Genomic DNA, 17,995 nt, shown 5'->3' with positions numbered 1-17,995 from the left:
GACTGCAGGAGGAAATATGTGGGGTTGTGGGGATAGGGCCTGGGTGGGATTGTTGTCAGCGCATGCTCGATGGGCCGAATGGCCATTTCCTGCACTGTAGCGATTGTATGACTCTAAGAATATACAGCACGGTGACAGTGTTGCAATTGCTTTCCAGTTAGCCACAACCAATATGTGTCCAAAGATGTGTACGTTAGGTGGATTGGCCATGCTAAATTGTCCCTTAGTGTCCAAAGATGTGCAGGTTAGGGGGATTAGCCATGCTAAATTGTCCCTGAGTGTCCAAAGATGTGCAGGTTAGGTGGATTGGCCATGCTAAATTGTCCCTTAGTGTCCAAAGATGTGCAGGTTAGGTGGATTGGCCATGCTAAATTGTCCCTTAGTGTCCAAAGATGTGTACGTTAGGTGGATTGGCCGTGCTAAATTGCCCCTTAGTGTCCAGAGATGTGCAGGTTTTTATTTTTTTTATTTATTAGTGTCACAAGTCGGCTTACATTAACGCTGCAATGAAGTTACTGTGAAAATCTACGAGTCGCCTCCGGCGTCTGTTCGGGTTACACGAAGGGTCAATTTTAGCATGGCCAATCCACCTAACCTCTTTCAGGCTGTGGGAGGAAACCGGAGCACCCGGAGGAAACCCACGCAGACACGGGGAGAACGTGCAGACTCCACACAGACAGTGACCCGAGCCGGGAATCGAACCCGGGTCCCTGGCGCTGTGAGGCAGCAGTGCTAACCACTGTGCCACCGTGTTTAGTAGGGTAAGCATGTGGGGTGATGGGAATAGGGCCTGGGTGGGATTGTGGTCGGTGCAGACCCGAGGGGCCGAATGGCCTCCTCCTGCACTGTTGGGATTGTATGATTCTATGAATATACAGCACGATGCAGCGATTACTCTCTAGTTAGCCACAACCAATATACAGCATGGTGGCAGCGGAACGATCTTCCAATGGAATCTTCCGCATGACAGAGCAGTTGCAGTGTTGGAGAAGGCCCTTTGGGCTGGTGTGGCAATGCTAGATCTCTGCAGATTAGTCCAGCAAATGTGAATCACCGCCCCCCCCACCCCCTCCCCTCCGCAGCCCTGCACATTTCGCTCCCCCGTGTCCCGTTCATACGCCACATTTTAAAAGGATGATACCTCTCCCTTACAGCTGGCTTGAAGTGTCATAACATCGCGAATCAATGGGATCGCAAGAATAGAGTGAGGAAAAATCATTAGGAAGTGTAAAAAACAACATTCTTTCACACGATGTGTGGGGAGTCGCTGGGGCAAGTTCAGCATTTGTTGCCATCCTTAATTGTCCCCTGAAGAGCGGGTCTCTCGCTCGGACCATGTCAGAGGGGGGCAGTGAAGAGTCGACCACATTGCTGTGTGTGTGTGTGTCGGGTCTGGAGTCACATGTAGGCCAGACCGGGGTAAGGACGGCAGATTTCCTTCCCTAAAGGGAACCAGGTGGGTTTTTCCGACAATCGACAATGGGTCATCATTACGAGGATTCGTGCTGGATTCCAGATTTTATTCGTTGAATTTAAATTCCATTGGCTGCCACGGTGGGAATTGAACCTGTGTCTCTCCCCACCCACCCCCGCCCAAATCTTGGACTCCACCAGGGACGAATAGGTCAAATTGTGGGAGCACCCACTGCAAATCCAGCTAATCACCATTGGGTGGCAGTGTTGTATAAGGCCGCGACTAACAGAGGAAGTTAACCAGCGGAGGATTCGCAGACTGTGCGCTGCAGGATCAGAGTGCGCTGCAGGGTCAGAGTGCGCTGCAGGGTCAGAGTGCGCTGCAGGGTCAGAGTGCGCTGCAGGGTCAGAGTGCAGTGCAGGGTCAGAGAGCACTGCAGGGTCAGAGTGCACTGCAAGGTCAGAGTGCACTGCAGGGTCAGAGTGCGCTGCAGGGTCAGAGTGCGCTGCAGGGTCAGAGTGCGCTGCAGGGTCAGAGTCCGCTGCAGGGTCAGAGTGCACTGCAGGGTCAGAGTGTGCTGCAGGGTCAGAGTGCACTGCAGGGTCAGCATGCAGTGCAGGGTCAGAGTGCGCTGCAGGGTCAGAGTGCAGTGCAGGGTCAGAGAGCACTGCAGGGTCAGAGTGCACTGCAAGGTCAGAGTGCGCTGCAGGGTCAGAGTGCGCTGCAGGGTCAGAGTGCGCTGCAGGGTCAGAGTGCACTGCAGGGTCAGAGTGCACTGCAGGGTCACAGTGCACTGCAGGGTCACAGTGCACTGCAGGGTCACAGTGCACTGCAGGGTCAGAGTGCGCTGCAGGGTCAGAGTGCACTGCAGGGTCAGAGTGCGCTGCAGGGTCAGAGTGCGCTGCAGGGTCAGAGTGCGCTGCAGGGTCAGAGTGCGCTGCAGGGTCAGAGTGCGCTGCAGGGTCAGAGTGCGCTGCAGGGTCAGAGTGCGCTGCAGGGTCAGAGTGCGCTGCAGGGTCAGAGTGCACTGCAGGGTCAGAGTGCACTGCAGGGTCAGAGTGCGCTGCAGGGTCAGAGTCCACTGCAGGGTCAGAGTGCGCTGCAGGGTCAGAGTGCGCTGCAGGGCCAGAGTGCACTGCAGGGTCAGAGTGCACTGCAGTGTCAGAGTGCACTGCAGGGTCAGAGTGCACTGCAGGGTCAGAGTTCGCCACAGGGTCATAGTGCGGTGCAGGATCAGGGTGCACTGCAGGGTCAGAGTGCACTGCAGGGTCAGAGTGCGCTGCAGGGTCAGAGTGCACTGCAGTGTCAGAGTGCGCTGCAGCGTCAGAGTGCGCTGCAGGGTCAGAGTGCGCTGCAGGGTCAGAGTGCGCTGCAGGGTCAGAGTGCGCTGCAGGGTCAGAGTGCGCTGCAGGATCAGGGTGCACTGCAGGGTCAGAGTGCGCTGCAGGGTCAGAGTGCGCTGCAGGGTCAGGGTGCGGTGCAGGATCAGGGTGCGCTGCAGGATCAGGGTGCACTGCAGGGTCAGAGTGCGCTGCAGGGTCAGAGTGCGCTGCAGGGTCAGAGTGCGGTGCAGGATCAGGGTGCGCTGCAGGATCAGGGTGCACTGCAGGGTCAGAGTGCGCTGCAGGGTCAGAGTGCGCTGCAGGGTCAGAGTGCGCTGCAGGGTCAGAGTGCGCTGCAGGGTCAGAGTTCGGTGCAGGATCAGGGTGCACTGCAGGGTCAGAGTGCGCTGCAGGGTCAGAGTTCGGTGCAGGGTCAGAGTGCGCTGCAGGGTCAGAGTGCGCTGCAGGGTCAGAGTGCGCTGCAGGGTCAGAGTGCGCTGCAGGGTCAGAGTTCGGTGCAGGATCAGGGTGCACTGCAGGGTCAGAGTGCGCTGCAGGGTCAGAGTGCGCTGCAGGGTCAGAGTGCGCTGCAGGGTCAGAGTGCGCTGCAGGGTCAGAGTGCGCTGCAGGGTCAGAGTTCGGTGCAGGATCAGGGTGCACTGCAGGGTCAGAGTGCGCTGCAGGGTCAGAGTTCGGTGCAGGATCAGGGTGCACTGCAGGGTCAGAGTGCGCTGCAGGGTCAGAGTTCGGTGCAGGATCAGAGTGCGCTGCAGGATCAGAGTGCACTGCAGGGTCAGAGTGCACTGCAGGGTCAGAGTGCGCTGCAGGGTCAGAGTTCGGTGCAGGATCAGAGTGCGCTGCAGGATCAGAGTGCACTGCAGGGTCAGAGTGCGCTGCAGGGTCAGAGTGCGCTGCAGGGTCAGAGTGCGCTGCAGGGTCAGGGTGCGCTGCAGGGTCAGAGTGCGCTGCAGGGTCAGAGTGCACTGCAGGGTCAGAGTGCGCTGCAGGGTCAGAGTGCACTGCAGGGTCAGAGTGCACTGCAGGGTCAGAGTGCGCCACAGGGTCAGAGTGCGCCGCAGGGTCAGAGTGCGCTGCAGGGTCAGAGTGCACTGCACGGTCAGAGTGCGCTGCAGGGTCAGAGTGCGCCGCAGGGTCAGGGTGCGCTGCAGGGTCAGAGTGCACTGCAGGGCCAGAGTGCGCCGCAGGGTCAGAGTGCGCTGCAGGGTCAGAGTGCACTGCAGGGTCAGAGTGCACTGCAGGGTCAGAGTGCACTGCAGGGTCAGAGTGCGCCACAGGGTCAGAGTGCGCCGCAGGGTCAGAGTGCACTGCAGGGTCAGAGTGCACTGCAGGGTCAGAGTGCACTGCAGGGTCAGAGTGCGCTGCAGGGTCAGAGTGCACTGCAGGGTCAGAGTGCACTGCAGGGTCAGAGTGCGCTGCAGGGTCAGAGTGTGCTGCAGGGTCAGAGTGCACTGCAGGGTCAGAGTGTGCTGCAGGGTCAGAGTGCGCTGCAGGGTCAGAGTTCGCCACAGGGTCAGAGTGCTGCAGGGTCAGAGTGCGCTGCAGGGTCAGAGTGCGCTGCAGGGTCAGAGTGCACTGCAGGGTCAGAGTTCGCCACAGGGTCAGAGTGCTGCAGGGTCAGAGTGCGCTGCAGGGTCAGAGTGCGCTGCAGGGTCAGAGTGCGCTGCAGGGTCAGAGTTCGCCGCAGGGTCAGAGTGTGCTGCAGGGTCAGAGTGCACTGCAGGGTCAGAGTGTGCTGCAGGGTCAGAGTGCACTGCAGGGTCAGAGTGCACTGCAGGGTCAGAGTGCGCTGCAGGGTCAGAGTGTGCTGCAGGGTCAGAGTGCACTGCAGGGTCAGAGTGTGCTGCAGGGTCAGAGTGCACTGCAGGGTCAGAGTGCGCTGCAGGGTCAGAGTGCGCTGCAGGCTCAGATTGCGGTGCAGGGTCAGAGTGCGCTGCAGGGTCAGAGTGCGCTGCAGGGTCAGAGTGCGCTGCAGGGTCAGAGTTCGCCGCAGGGTCAGAGTGCGCTGCAGGATCAGGGATTTACCTGTAGGACAGCACCATTCCTGCCTGACTTTCACTCAATCGAAGGAGGAAGGATCCCAGCGGCTTCCCCTGGAGCAACTCCTCCGCCTCCCTGTGAGAGACAGAGAATAGCTTACTGCTGAGAGAGCCCGTGAACCCTGACCCCCCACTGACCCCCCACTGACCTGGTGAACCCTGACCCCCACTGATCCCATGAACCCTGACCCCCCACTGACCCCACAAACCTGACCCCCACTGACTCTGTGAACCCTGACATCCCACTGACCTGGTAAACCCTGAACCCCCCCCACTGACCCCGTGAACTCTGAACCCTGACCCCTCACTGAGCCCATGAACGCTGAACCCCCACTGACCCTGTGATCTCTGAACCTTGAAACTTCACTGACCCCATGAACCCTGAATCCTGGCTCCCCACTGACCCCATGAACTGTGATCCCTGCACCCCCACTGACCCCGTCAACCCTGACTCCCCACTGACCCCATGAACCCTGAACCTCCACTGACCCCATGAACCCTGACTCCCCACTGACCCCATGAACCCTGAACCTCCACTGACCTCGTGAACCCTGACCCCTGAACCCCCACTGACCCCGTGAACCCTGAACCCCCACTGACCCCGTGAACCCTGAACCCCCACTGACCCCATGAACCCTGAACCCCTGACCCAATGAACCCTGAACTGCCACTGACCCCATGAACCCTGAACCCCAATGACGCTAAACCCTGAAGCCAGTGATGGGTGAACCCCGTGACCCGGGGAGGTGCGGGGGGTGAGGGTGAGGTGAGGGGGAAGGGGGGGAGGACGAATGGCTGATGCTCCCTTACCGTCTGGAAGCAAATCCGTGGAAGCAGGGCAAAAGCAACCCGTCCTCGGGAAGCGGAAGGGCGGCCATTCCCTCCGGCCCCCGCAGGAATCCGCAATCGTCCGTCAGACTCATGGCAAAGCGGCTGGGGAGGATCAGCGCGCAGCTCCTGCAGCCGATCAGTCACAGCACCACAGCTCCTCCCTGCAACGGGGATCAGAACATCAGCGAGACAGTGAGAGGGAGGGAGAGGAGAGGGAGAGAGAGAGAGAGAGAGGGGGAAGAGAGGGGGAGGGAGAGCGAGGGAGGGAGAGAGAGGGAGGGAGGGAGGGAGAGAGAGGGAGAGAGAGAGAGAGAGGTAGAGAGAGAGAGAGGGAGGGGAGGGGGAGAGAGAGAGAGAGGGAAGAGAGGGGGAGGGAGAGGGAGGGAGGGAGAGGGAGAGAGAGGGGAGGGGGAGAGAGAGAGAGAGGGGGAAGAGAGGGGGAGGAGAGAGGGAGGGAGGAAGAGAGAGGGAGGGAGAGAGAGGGAGAGAGAGAGAGAGGGAGGGGTGAGGGAGCGGGGGAGGGAGAGAGGGGAGTGGTTGTTTTGTGCACAGCAAGATCCCACACATAACGCCGTCACGTGACCCAGGTCATCTGGTTTCATATTCAAGACTTTCGGTGAGGGATAATCGTCGGGAGGAAGCACATCGGGGAGACTTTACACCCCCCCCAACTCCCTCCGCCTCTCCCCCTCCACCCCGCTGCCCCACCCACTCCCCTTCTCCAATAGCTGCCATTGGATCTTCCGCAGTGCGGCGCTCCCTCAGCACTGACCCTCCCACAGTGCGGCGCTCCCTCAGCACTGACCCTCCCACAGTGCGGCGCTCCCTCAGCACCGACCCTCCCACAGTGCGGCGCTCCCTCAGCACTGACCCTCCCACAGTGCGGCGCTCCCTCAGCACTGACCCTCCCACAGTGCGGCGCTCCCTCAGCACCGACCCTCCCACAGTGCGGCGCTCCCTCAGCACCGACCCTCCCACAGTGCGGCGCTCCCTCAGCACCGACCCTCCCACAGTGCGGCGCTCCCTCAGCACTGACCCTCCCACAGTGCGGCGCTCCCTCAGCACTGACCCTCCCACAGTGCGGCGCTCCCTCAGCACTGACCCTCCCACAGTGCGGCGCTCCCTCAGCACTGACCCTCCCACAGTGCGGCACTCCCTCAGCACTGACCCTCCCACAGTGCGGCGCTCCCTCAGCACTGACCCTCCCACAGTGCGGCGCTCCCTCAGCACTGACCCTCCCACAGTGCGGTGCTCCCTCAGCACTGACCCTCCCACAGTGCGGTGCTCCCTCAGCACTGACCCTCCCACAGTGTGGCGCTCCCTCAGCACTGACCCTCCCTGTGGTAAACCACTGTTAAGCTTCTTGCATGTGTGTGTGTGACATGCCTGGGCATGCCCCTGCCGGCCCTGCCTGAGACTCCTCCCCCTCCCCCCCCCCCCCCCGGGTCCAGGTATAAAGGTGACTACTCCCAACTCTCCTGGCTCAGTCTCCGGACCAGTTCATCGGCATGGGTGTGCTCCAAGTCTCTTGTGAATAAAAGCCTATTTGTTATTGCAGACAAACTAGTCGTCATTTAATTGATAGTGCATCAATTTTATTCACAAGAGTTTGGGATGGAGCAGATACTAAAACCCGAAAGATTAGAATTGGATCCTCAAGCTGTAGGAGCCTCTAACAGCTTCGATCACTGGCTGCGCTGTTTCAAAACTTTCCTCACCGCCTCCGCCTCCGTCGTCCAGACCGAATCCGACAAGCTCCACGTGCTCCACGCCCGGGTAAGCGATCAAGTATTCTCGATGATCAGAGAAGCTGAAACTCTGATCATCAGAGGATGCGATCGAACTTTTAAAAGGCCAGTACAACAAACAGACTAATGTAATCTCCGCCAGACATCTTCTGGCTACTCGCAGACAACAGCCAGGAGAATCGGGTGATCAATTCCTGCGTGCGTTGCGAGCACTTGGCAGGGCCTGCAACTGCAAGGCCGTAACAGCCGCCCAAAACACTGAGGACTTAATCAGAGATGCCTATGTCACGGGTATCAGGTCAAACTATATCCGACAACGACTGCTGGAACAGGGTGGGCTGGACCTACAAAAGACTGTTGCGCTTGCCGACTCGTTTGAGGTGGCCTTCCGTAATCTCGAGGCCTACACCCCCGACCACGAGGGCGCATCGTGAACGCCGCAGTCGCCGCCACCTCTGTACTCGGGAGGGCCACAGGCCTACGCCACGCCACGTCCCACCAATGACCCGACCGCTGCGGCAGTCTCTGGAGGCCCAAAGTGCTACTTCTGCGGCCTGGGGAAGCACCCCCGACAACGCTGCCCGGCGAAGGATGCGATCTGCTCCGGGTGTGGAAAGAAGGGCCATTACGTGAAGGTATGCAGAGCGAAATCGACCTCCAAGCCCAGTAGTGCCGCGTGCGACCCGCCATTTTGGACGCCTTCAGCTGCGTGTGAGCCGCACGGGCCGCCATCTTGGATGCCATCAGCCGCGTGTGAGCCACGCGGGCCGCCATCTTGGACGCCATCAGCCACGTGTGAGCCACGCGGGCCGCCATCTTGGATGCCTTCAGCCACGCCGCAAGATCCAAAGGTGGCTTCGATTACGCTGGACCAATCCAGGCCTCACCAACTCGCCAGGTCCATGATGGACATCGAGGTAAACGGTCGCACTACAAACTGTTTATTTGACTGTGGGAGTATGGAGAGCTTTATTCACCCTAACACAGTGAGTCGCGCCGCCCTTTCAGTACTGCCAGTGAAGCAAATGATCTCCATGGCTTCAAAGTCCCACTCGGTGGATGTCCTCGGGTACTGCGTGGCGACCCTGACCGTGCGGGGCACAGTGTACAAAAACTTCAGGCTCCTCGTGCTGCCACAACTCTGCGCTGCCGTACTCCTGGGGCTAGATTTCCTGTGTCACCTTAAGAGCTTCACCATGGAGTATAATGGGCCTTTTCCCCCACTCTCCGTTTGCAATCACCAGTTCTTAGATCGCCCACCGCGCACCACCTGCAGCCTCTCGACCCTTATAGTCGCCCCTCCCTCACTGTTTGAAAATCTCATCCCCGACTGCAAGCCCATCGCCACCAAGAGCAGACGGTACAGTGCTGGAGACAGGGCTTTTATCAGGTCCGAAGTACAACGGCTCCTAGGGGAGGGGATCATTGAGGCCAGTACCAGCCCCTGGAGAGCCCAAGTAGTAGTTAAGACTGGGGAGAAACATCACATGGTCATTGACTACAGTCAGACCATTAACCGCTACACGCAGCTGGACGCGTACCCCCTTCCCCGCATATCTGACATGGTTAATCAGATTGCACAATATCGGGTGTTCTCCACCATCGACTTAAAATCTGCATACCACCAGCTCCCTATCCGCCCGGAGGACCGCCAATGCACTGCCTTCGAGGCGGATGGCCGCCTCTATCACTTCCTTAGGGTCCCCTTCGGCGTCACCAATGGGGTCTCGGTTTTCCAGCGTGAGATGGACCGAATGGTAGACCAGAACGGGCTGCGGGCCACCTTCCCGTACCTGGATAATGTCACCATCTGCGGCCATGATCAGCAGGACCACGACGCCAACCTCTACAAATTCCTCCACACCGCCACACTCCTAAATCACCCGCTGGCAAGAAGTCCTCCCTGATGCACGACACTCGATTAGATCATTCCTTTGCACAGCTACCAATGCTACCGCTCACGAAAGGATGTTTGTTTTCCCCAGGAAGTCCTCCTCGGGGACCTCACTCCAATCGTGGCTGACGTCCCCAGGCCCTGTCCTGCTCCGGAAGCACGTGAGGACCCATAAGTCGGACCCCCTGGTCGAAAGGGTCCAGCTCCTCCACACCAACCCCCAATACGCCTATGTGGCGTACCCCGACGGGAGGGTGGACACGGTCTCTATTCGAGACCTGGTGCCTCAGGGACCACGACCCACAACCCACAACCCCAGTCCCCCAACCCCCGTATACAGCATGCCTGAGCCCCAGGAGCCGCCCCCACGCACCCGACAATCGGAAGAGACTACAAACGACTCGAGTGACTACGGCCTGGCGCCTGAACCAACACCGCGGCCACCGGAACCGACACCACAACCGACACTACGGCGGTCACAGCGGCAGATCAAGACCCCAGAGAGACTGAATTTGTAAATTTGTAATTCTGTAAATATCGTTCCACCCACCTCACCCCCGCCGGACTCTTTTTTAAAAGCAGGGGGTGAATGTGGTAAACCACTGTTAGCTTATTGCCTGTGGACACTGCCTGGACACACCCCTGCCGGCCCTGCCTGAGACTCCTCCCCCTCCCCCCTCTCCCCCCCCGCTCCCCGCCGCAGGTCCAGGTACAAAGGAGACGGCTCCCAACTCCCCTACCTCAGTCGCCGGACCAGATCATCAGCATGGGCATGCTCCAAGTCTCTTGTGAATAAAAGCCTATTTGTTCTTGCGTACTAACCAGTCGGCACTTAATTGATAGTGCACCACTTCCACAGTGCGGCGCTCCCTCAGCACTGACCCTCCCACAGTGCGGTGCTCCCTCAGCACTGACCCTCCCACAGTGCGGTGCTCCCTCAGCACTGACCCTCCCACAGTGCGGTGCTCCCTCAGCACTGACTCTCCCACAGCGCGGCGCTCCCACAGCACTGACCCTCCCACAGTGCGGCGCTCCCACAGCACTGACTCTCCCACAGTGCGGCGCTCACTCAGCACAGACCCTCCCACAGTGCGGCGCTCCCTCAGCACTGACCCTCCCACAGTGCGGCGCTCCCTCAGCACTGACCCTCACACAGTGCGGCGCTCCCTCAGCACCGACCCTCTCACAGTGCAGCGCTCCCTCAGCACCGACCCTCTCACAGTGCAGCGCTCCCTCAGCACTGACCCTCCCACAGTGCGGCGCTCCCTCAGCACTGACCCTCCCACAGTGCGGCGCTCCCTCAGCACTGACCCTCCCACAGTGCGGCACTCCCTCAGCACTGACCCTCCCACAGTGCGGCGCTCCCTCAGCACCGACTCTCCCACAGTGCGGCACTCCCTCGGCACTGACCCTCACACAGTGCGGCGCTCCCTCAGCACTGACCCTCACACAGTGCGGCGCTCCCTCAGCACTGACCCTCACACAGTGCGGTGCTCCCTCAGCACTGACCCTCACACAGTGCGGCGCTCCCTCAGCACTGACACTCCCACAGTGCGGCGCTCCCTCAGCACTGACCCTCACACAGTGCGGCGCTCCCTCAGCACTGACCCTCACACAGTGCGGCGCTCCCTCAGCACTGACCCTCACACAGTGCGGCGCTCCCTCAGCACTGACCCTCCCACAGTGCGGCGCTCCCTCAGCACTGACCCTCCCACAGTGCGACTCAGTGCTCTGGCAGTGTGATCTCGGTTCTCGAGTGCTGTGCTATTTCCTGTGCTGTTTTTGACTCTGTCACTGATGGTTAACAGTGAGCGTCCCTTTGCTAGCACTGTCACATGCTGGGACCCACACCCCAATAGTTTAAAGCCGTAACTATACATAGCGTCTGATAACGGTTCCGGTTCATTCAAACCCAGCATGTTTTTGCGATCTGGAATTGGTTGTCCACAGGCCTCACTTGGTAAACACGCACACACACACACACAGAGCGCTATTCGACCCTGGCAGCCTCACGCACGCCCCCTCCCTCTCCCCGTCGGCGTAACTGGGGCTGCAGCCTCCCCACCCACCCACCACCCTCTCCAGGGGGCAGTTAGTGAGGGCCCGAAAAGCCGGGCCTAGTCAGGAAGGCTCGCATTCCCTGCAGGGTGATTAAAATCTCTCGCCGGGAGTCGTGTTGGGGATGGGGGGGGCACGGGATGGGAATTCCGGGAAGGCCTGGGGCGCCGCCTGAACCTCCAGTCTGACGAGCCAATCGGGGAGTCGGGAAGTCCACCAGGAGGCCACCTGGCCCTTCTGGTTCATACTAGCTCCCCCGCAGATCAGGCACAGGGTGAAAAGTGAAGCTTCTGACTCACAATCCAGCTCCCCACCCAAAACTAGATTCTGTGTCCGCCACCCCCCCGACCCTCTCCCGCCCCCAGCTCCACCCCCCTCCCCCACTCCCCTCCGGTCCCCACCCCCCCTCCCCCCCCGCCCCCCACCCACCCCCCTACTATCACCATCAGCCAATGGGAACAACTTTTCCTGTGACGATCTGATCGTGTCAGGGGGATTAGCGGGGTAAATGTGTGGGGTTACGGGGATAGGGCCTGGGTGGGATTGTAGTCGGTGCAGCCTCGATGGGCCGAATGGCCTCCTTCTGCACTGTGGGGATTCTATGATTCTAGAATTCGATGAAACGTGTCCCCATTCTGTCCACTTCAAAGAATACACCCCACCCCACAATCTAATCCCCCCGCACCCCACAATGACGAGACGGAGAACAGGAATGAGGTAGAGAATCTGGTGAACTGGTGCGGCAACAATAATCTCTCCCTCAATGTCAACAAAACGAAGGAGATTGTCATCGACTTCAGGAAGCGTAAAGGAGAACATGTCCCTGTCTACATCAACAGGGACAAAGTAGAAAGGGTCGAAAGCTTCAAGTTTTTAGGTGTCCAGATCACCAACAACCTGTCCTGGTCCCCCCCACGCTGACACTATAGTTAAGAAAGCCCCACCAACGCCTCTACTTTCTCAGAAGACTAAGGAAATTTGGCATGTCATCTACGACTCTCACCAACTTTTACAGATGCCCCATAGAAAGCATTCTTTCTGGTTGTATCACAGCTTGGTGTGGGCTCCTGCTCTGCCCAAGACCGCAAGGAACTACAAAGGGTCGTGAATGTAGCCCAATCCATCACGCAAACCAGCCTCCCATCCATTGACTCTGTCTACACTTCCCGCTGCCTCGGGAAAAGCATCCAGCATAATCAAGGACCCCACGCACCCCGGACATTCTCTCTTCCACCTTCTTCCGTCGGGAAAAAGATACAAAAGTTTGAGGTCACGTACCGACCGACTCAAGAACAGCTTCTTCCCTGCTGCCGTCAGACTTTTGAATGGACCTACCTCGCACTAAGCTGATCTTTCTCTACACCCTAGCTGTGACTGTAACACTACATTCTGCACCCTCTCCTTTCCTTCTCTATGAACGGTATGCTTTGTCTGTACAGCACGCAAGAAACAATACTTTTCATTGTATCCCAATACATGTGACAATAATAAACCAAATCAAACCCCACTCATCCCTCAATCTAATCCCCCTCATCCCTCAATCTAATCCCCCTCATCCCTCAATCTAATCCCCCTCATCCCTCAATCTAATCCCCCTCATCCCTCAATCTAATCCCCCTCATCCCTCAATCTAATCCCCCTCATCCCTCAATCTAATCCCCCTCATCCCTCAATCTAATGTCCCTCACCCCTCAATCTAACCCCCCTCACCCCTCAATCTAATCCCCCTCATCCCTCAATCTAATCCCCCTCATCCCTCAATCTAATGTCCCTCACCCCTCAATCTAACCCCCCTCACCCCTCAATCTAACCCCCCTCACCCCTCAATCTAACTCCCCCTCACACCTCAATCTAATCCCCCTCATCCCTCAATCTAACTCCCCCTCAGCCCTCAATCATATCTCCCCAACCCTCATTCTCCCTTCACTCCCAGGCGAACATCCCTCCCCTCTCCGGTTTCTCCTTCCCAACCCTCCTCAATAAAATTCCCCCCCACTCCCGCCCCCTGGAACCACGCTGGTAAATCTCCTCCGCACCCTCTCCAGATCCCACACCTCATCTCGAAAGGGTTGTGAACAGATCTGGGGCCCGTTCTCCACTAGGGGCCTAACCACAGGCTTTATAAAGATTCAGATATCTCTGTAGCTTTAAAAAGATTCACATAAACTCTGCGTGTTTGTAAAAAGACTCAGGCAACATCCCTGTTATCGCGGTCAGTTCTTCGATCTATAAAGCCCAAGATTCGTCTCTCTTTCGCTGTCTCTCCCTCTCTCAATTTCTACTTCCGCCTCCCTCTGTTACTGAACGCTCTTCAGAATTGTGCCTTTAAGTCAATATTGCCTCTTTCCAAACAGCAGGCCATGCTAAATTGCCCATCAGTGTTCAAAGATGTGCGGGTTCGGTGGATTGGCCATGCTAAATTGCCCCTCGGTGTTCAAAGATGTGCGGGTTCGGTGGATTGGCCATGCTAAATTGCCCCTTAGTGTCCAAAGATGTGTAGGTTAGGTGGATTGGCCATGCTAAATTGCCCCTTGGTGTCCAAAGATGCGCAGGTTAGGTGGATTGGCCATGCTAAATTGCCCCTTAGTGTCCAAAAATGTGTAGGTTAGGGGGATTGGCCATGCTAAATTGCCCCTTGGTGTCCAAAGATGCGCAGGTTAGGTGGATTGGCCATGCTAAATTGTCCCTTAGTGTCCAAAGATGTGCAGGTTAGGTGGATTGGCCATGCTAAATGTCCCTTAGTGTCCAAAGATCTGGGGATTAGGTGGATTGGCCATGCTAAATTGTCCCTTAGTGTCCAAAGATGTGCAGGTTAGGTGGATTGGCCATGCTAAATGTCCCTTAGTGTCCAAAGATCTGGGGATTAGGTGGATTGGCCATGCTAAATTGCCCCTTGGTGTCCAAAGATGCGCAGGTTAGGTGGATTGGGCATGCTAAATTGCCCCTTAGTGTCCAAAAATGTGTAGGTTAGGGGGATTGGCCATGCTAAATTGCCCCTTGGTGTCCAAAGATGCGCAGGTTAGGTGGATTGGCCATGCTAAATTGTCCCTTAGTGTCCAAAGATGTGCAGGTTAGGTGGATTGGCCATGCTAAATGTCCCTTAGTGTCCAAAGATCTGGGGATTAGGTGGATTGGCCATGCTAAATTGTCCCTTAGTGTCCAAAGATGTGCAGGTTAGGTGGATTGGCCATGCTAAATGTCCCTTAGTGTCCAAAGGTCTGGGGATTAGGTGGATTGGCCATGCTAAGTTGCCCCTTAGTGTCCAAAGATGTGCAGGTTAGGTGGATTGGCCATGCTAAATTGCCCCTTAGTGTCCAAAGATGTGCAGGTTAGGTGGATTGGCCATGCTAAATGTCCCTTAGTGTCCAAAGATCTGGGGATTAGGTGGATTGGCCATGCTAAATTGCCCCTTAGTGTCCAAAGATGTGCAGGTTAGGTGGATTGGCCATGCTAAATTGCCCCTTAGTGTCCAAAGATGTGCAGGTTAGGTGGATTGGCCATGCTAAATTGCCCCTTAGTGTCCAAAGATGTGCAGGTTAGGTGGATTGGCCTTATTGAAGGAACTGTGGCCCGTACGGAGGACAAACCAATCTCGACAGGACGAGACAGCAGCCTGTGCAACGCACTAATTACATCACCGTTAAATCATGTGACCGCCTCTTAAAGCAATCATGCAACCACTTAAATACATAACAGCACCCAAAGCAGAGGCCAGCCGTTCCGGTGCCTCCTGCATTCCAATCTTCACCCCATCGCCTCCATAATTTCCGCCGCTGTCACTATTTTATCAGATTCCACTCTCTTAAAAAACACAAAGAACTGGTACAAACGTACAAACCTCCGGCCTTGCCCTGTATCTTGAGTATCTCTTTGTCTCTAATAGCACCCGCTCCACCCTGTACAAACCGCTTCCTATTTACATGCTGGTCAAAGAGTTTTGCCATCTCTTTCATGCCAGGCTCTACTGGTACTCTCTGTTTGCCAGTTGTAATCTTCCTCTTTGCCTGTTATATCTGACCTGGTTCCTGCTTGACAAACTCACATCTTCCTTTTTTGCCAGGTATGCTAGTTGGATACAGAACTGGCCTGGCCATCGAAATCAGAGGGCGGTAGTCGAGGGGTGATTTTCCGAATGGAGGGCTGTGACCAGCGGTGTTCCACTGGGATCAGTTCTGGGGTCTCTGTTGTTCGTTGTATATATAAATGATTTGGTGAAAAATGTAGCTGGTCTGATTAGTAAGTTCGCAGACGACACAAAAATTGGTAGAGTTGCGGATAGTGACGAGGATTGTCAGTGGATACAGCAAGATATAGACCGGTTAGAGACTTGGGCGGAGAGATGGCAGATGGAGTTTAATCCGGACAAGTGAGAGGTAATGCATTTTGGAAGGTCCAATGCATGTCGGAATTATACAGTAAATGGTTGAACCCTTAGGAGTACTGACAGGCAGAGGGATCTGGGCGAACACGTCCACTGATCACTGAAAGTGGCAATGCAGGTGGAGAAGGTAGTCAAGAAGGCATACGGCACGCTTGTCTTCATCGGCCGGGGCACTGAGTTTAAACATTGGCAAGTCATGTTGCAGCTTTATAGAACCTTAGTTCGGCCTCACTTGGAATATTGTGTTCAATTCTGGTCATCACACTACGAGAAGGATGTGGGGGTTTGGAGAGGGTACAGAAAAGATTTACCAGGATGTTGCCTGGTCTGGAGGGTATTAGCTACGAGGAGAGGTTGGAGAAACTCGGTTTGTTCTCACTGGAGCGACGGAGGTTGAGGGGGTGACCTGATAGAGGTTTACAAGATTATGAGGGGCACGGACAGAGTGGATAGTCAGATGCTCATTCCTAGGGTGGAAAAGTCAAGTACTCGGGGACACAGGTTTAAGGTGCGTGGGGAAAAGTTTAGAGGAGATGTGTGAGGTAAGTTTTTTTACACAGAGGGTGGTGAATGTCTGGAACGCGCTGCCCGGGGAGGGGGTGGGAGCGGGTACGATAGCGGCATTTAAGGGGCAACTAGACGGATACATGAATAGGATGGGAATGGAAGGATACGGGCTCTGTAAGTGCGTACGGTTTTAGTTTAGGCATCATGATCAGCACAGGCTTGGAGGGGCCGAAGGGCCTGTTCCTGTGCTGTCCTGTTCTGTGTTCTTTGTATGTCTCCAACCAGCAGAGAGTTTGCCCACTGATACCCATTGATTCCAGTTTTGCTCGGGCTCCTTGATGCCACGCTCGGCCGAATGCGGCCTTGATGTCAAGGGCTGTCGCTCACCTGACCTCTGGAATCAGCTGTTTTGTCCATGTTTGAACCAACGCTGTGACGAGGTCAGGAGCTGAGTGACCCTGGTGAAACCCACAGTGGGTGTCCGTGAGGAGGGTCATTGCTGAGTCAGTGCTGCTAGGCAACGCTGTTGATGACCCCTTCCATCACTTTACTGATGATCGAGAGTAGACTGATGGGGCGGTAATTGGCCGGGTTGGATTTGTCCTGTTTCTGGTGCACAGGACATAACTGGGCAATTTTCCGGATAGATGTCAGTGTTGTAGCTGTACTGGAACAGCTTGGCTAGGGGAGCGGCAAGTTCTGGAGCACAGGCAGTGTGGATGAACAGAGGGATCTGGGTGTCCATGTGCATAGATCCCTGAAAGTTGGCACCCAGGTTGATAGGGTTGTTAAGAAGGCGTACGGTGTGTTAGCTTTTATTGGTAGAGGGATTGAGTTTCGGAGCCAGGAGGTCATGCTGCAACTGTACAAAACTCTGGTGCGGCTGCATTTGGAGTATTGCGTACAGTTCTGGTCGCCGCATTATAGGAAAGATATGGAAGTGTTGGAAAGGGTGCAGAGGAGATTTACCAGGATGTTGCCTGGTATGGTGGGAAAATCGTATGAGGAAAGGCTGAGGGGCTTGAGGTTGTTTTCGTTAGAGAGAAGAAAGTTAAGAGGTGACTTAATAGAGGCATACAAGATGATCAGAGGATTAGATAGGGTGGATAGTGAGAGCCTTTTTCCTCGGATGGTGATGGCTAGCACGAGGGGACATAGCTTTAAATTGAGGGGTGAGAGATATAGGACAGATGTTAGAGGTAGGTTCTTTACTCAGAGAGTAGTAAGGGCGTGGAATGCCCTGCCTGCAGCAGTAATGGACTCGTCAACATTAAGAGCATTTAAATGGTTATTGGATAAACATATGGATGATATTGGAATAGTGTAGGTTAGAGGGGCTTTAGATTGGTTTCACTGGTCGGCGCAACATCGAGGGCCGAAGGGCCTGTACTGCGCTGTAATGTTCTATGTTCTATGTTCTATGTTCAGTACTATTGCCGGAATATTGTCAGGGCCAAGAGCCTTGCCGTGGGGAATGTTCGGATTTAGAAAGATTACATGGGATGCCAAAAAACAGGATTCTGAAGCAGGTACACGGTAGCACAGTGGTTAGCGCTGCTGCCTCACAGCGCCATGGACCTGGGTTCGTTTCCCGGCTCGGGTCACTGTCTGTGCGGAGTCTGCACATTCTCCCCATGTCTGCGTGGGTTTCCTCCAGGTGCTCCGGTTTCCTCCCACAGTCCAAAAGATGTACGGGTTAGGTGGATTTTCCATGCTACATTGTCCCTTAGTGTCCAAAGATGTGCAGGTTAGGTGGATTGGCCATGCTAAATTGTCCCTTAGT

General features: G+C 56.3%; 1 protein-coding gene across 4 annotated transcripts in view; it reads right to left on the bottom strand.

Moving 5' to 3' along the window:
- LOC144488534 (uncharacterized) overlaps nucleotides 1–17,995 on the bottom strand; it is a 48,779-nt gene that overhangs the window by 27,101 nt on the left and 3,683 nt on the right. For all 4 annotated transcript variants that reach the window (XM_078206589.1, XM_078206588.1, XM_078206592.1 and 1 more), the window contains exons 2-3: nucleotides 5,604–5,785; nucleotides 4,780–4,869 (exon numbers count right to left, since the gene is read on the bottom strand). In XM_078206589.1, coding sequence (XP_078062715.1) covers nucleotides 4,780–4,869; nucleotides 5,604–5,716 — 203 coding nt within the window. In that variant the 5' untranslated portion in view covers nucleotides 5,717–5,785. The remainder of the gene's footprint in view (nucleotides 1–4,779; nucleotides 4,870–5,603; nucleotides 5,786–17,995) is intronic.

Source organism: Mustelus asterias, unplaced genomic scaffold (genome assembly GCF_964213995.1).
Source record: "Mustelus asterias unplaced genomic scaffold, sMusAst1.hap1.1 HAP1_SCAFFOLD_1640, whole genome shotgun sequence".
Classification (NCBI taxonomy): domain Eukaryota; kingdom Metazoa; phylum Chordata; class Chondrichthyes; order Carcharhiniformes; family Triakidae; genus Mustelus; species Mustelus asterias.
This window is presented reverse-complemented; position numbering and strand designations above follow the sequence as displayed.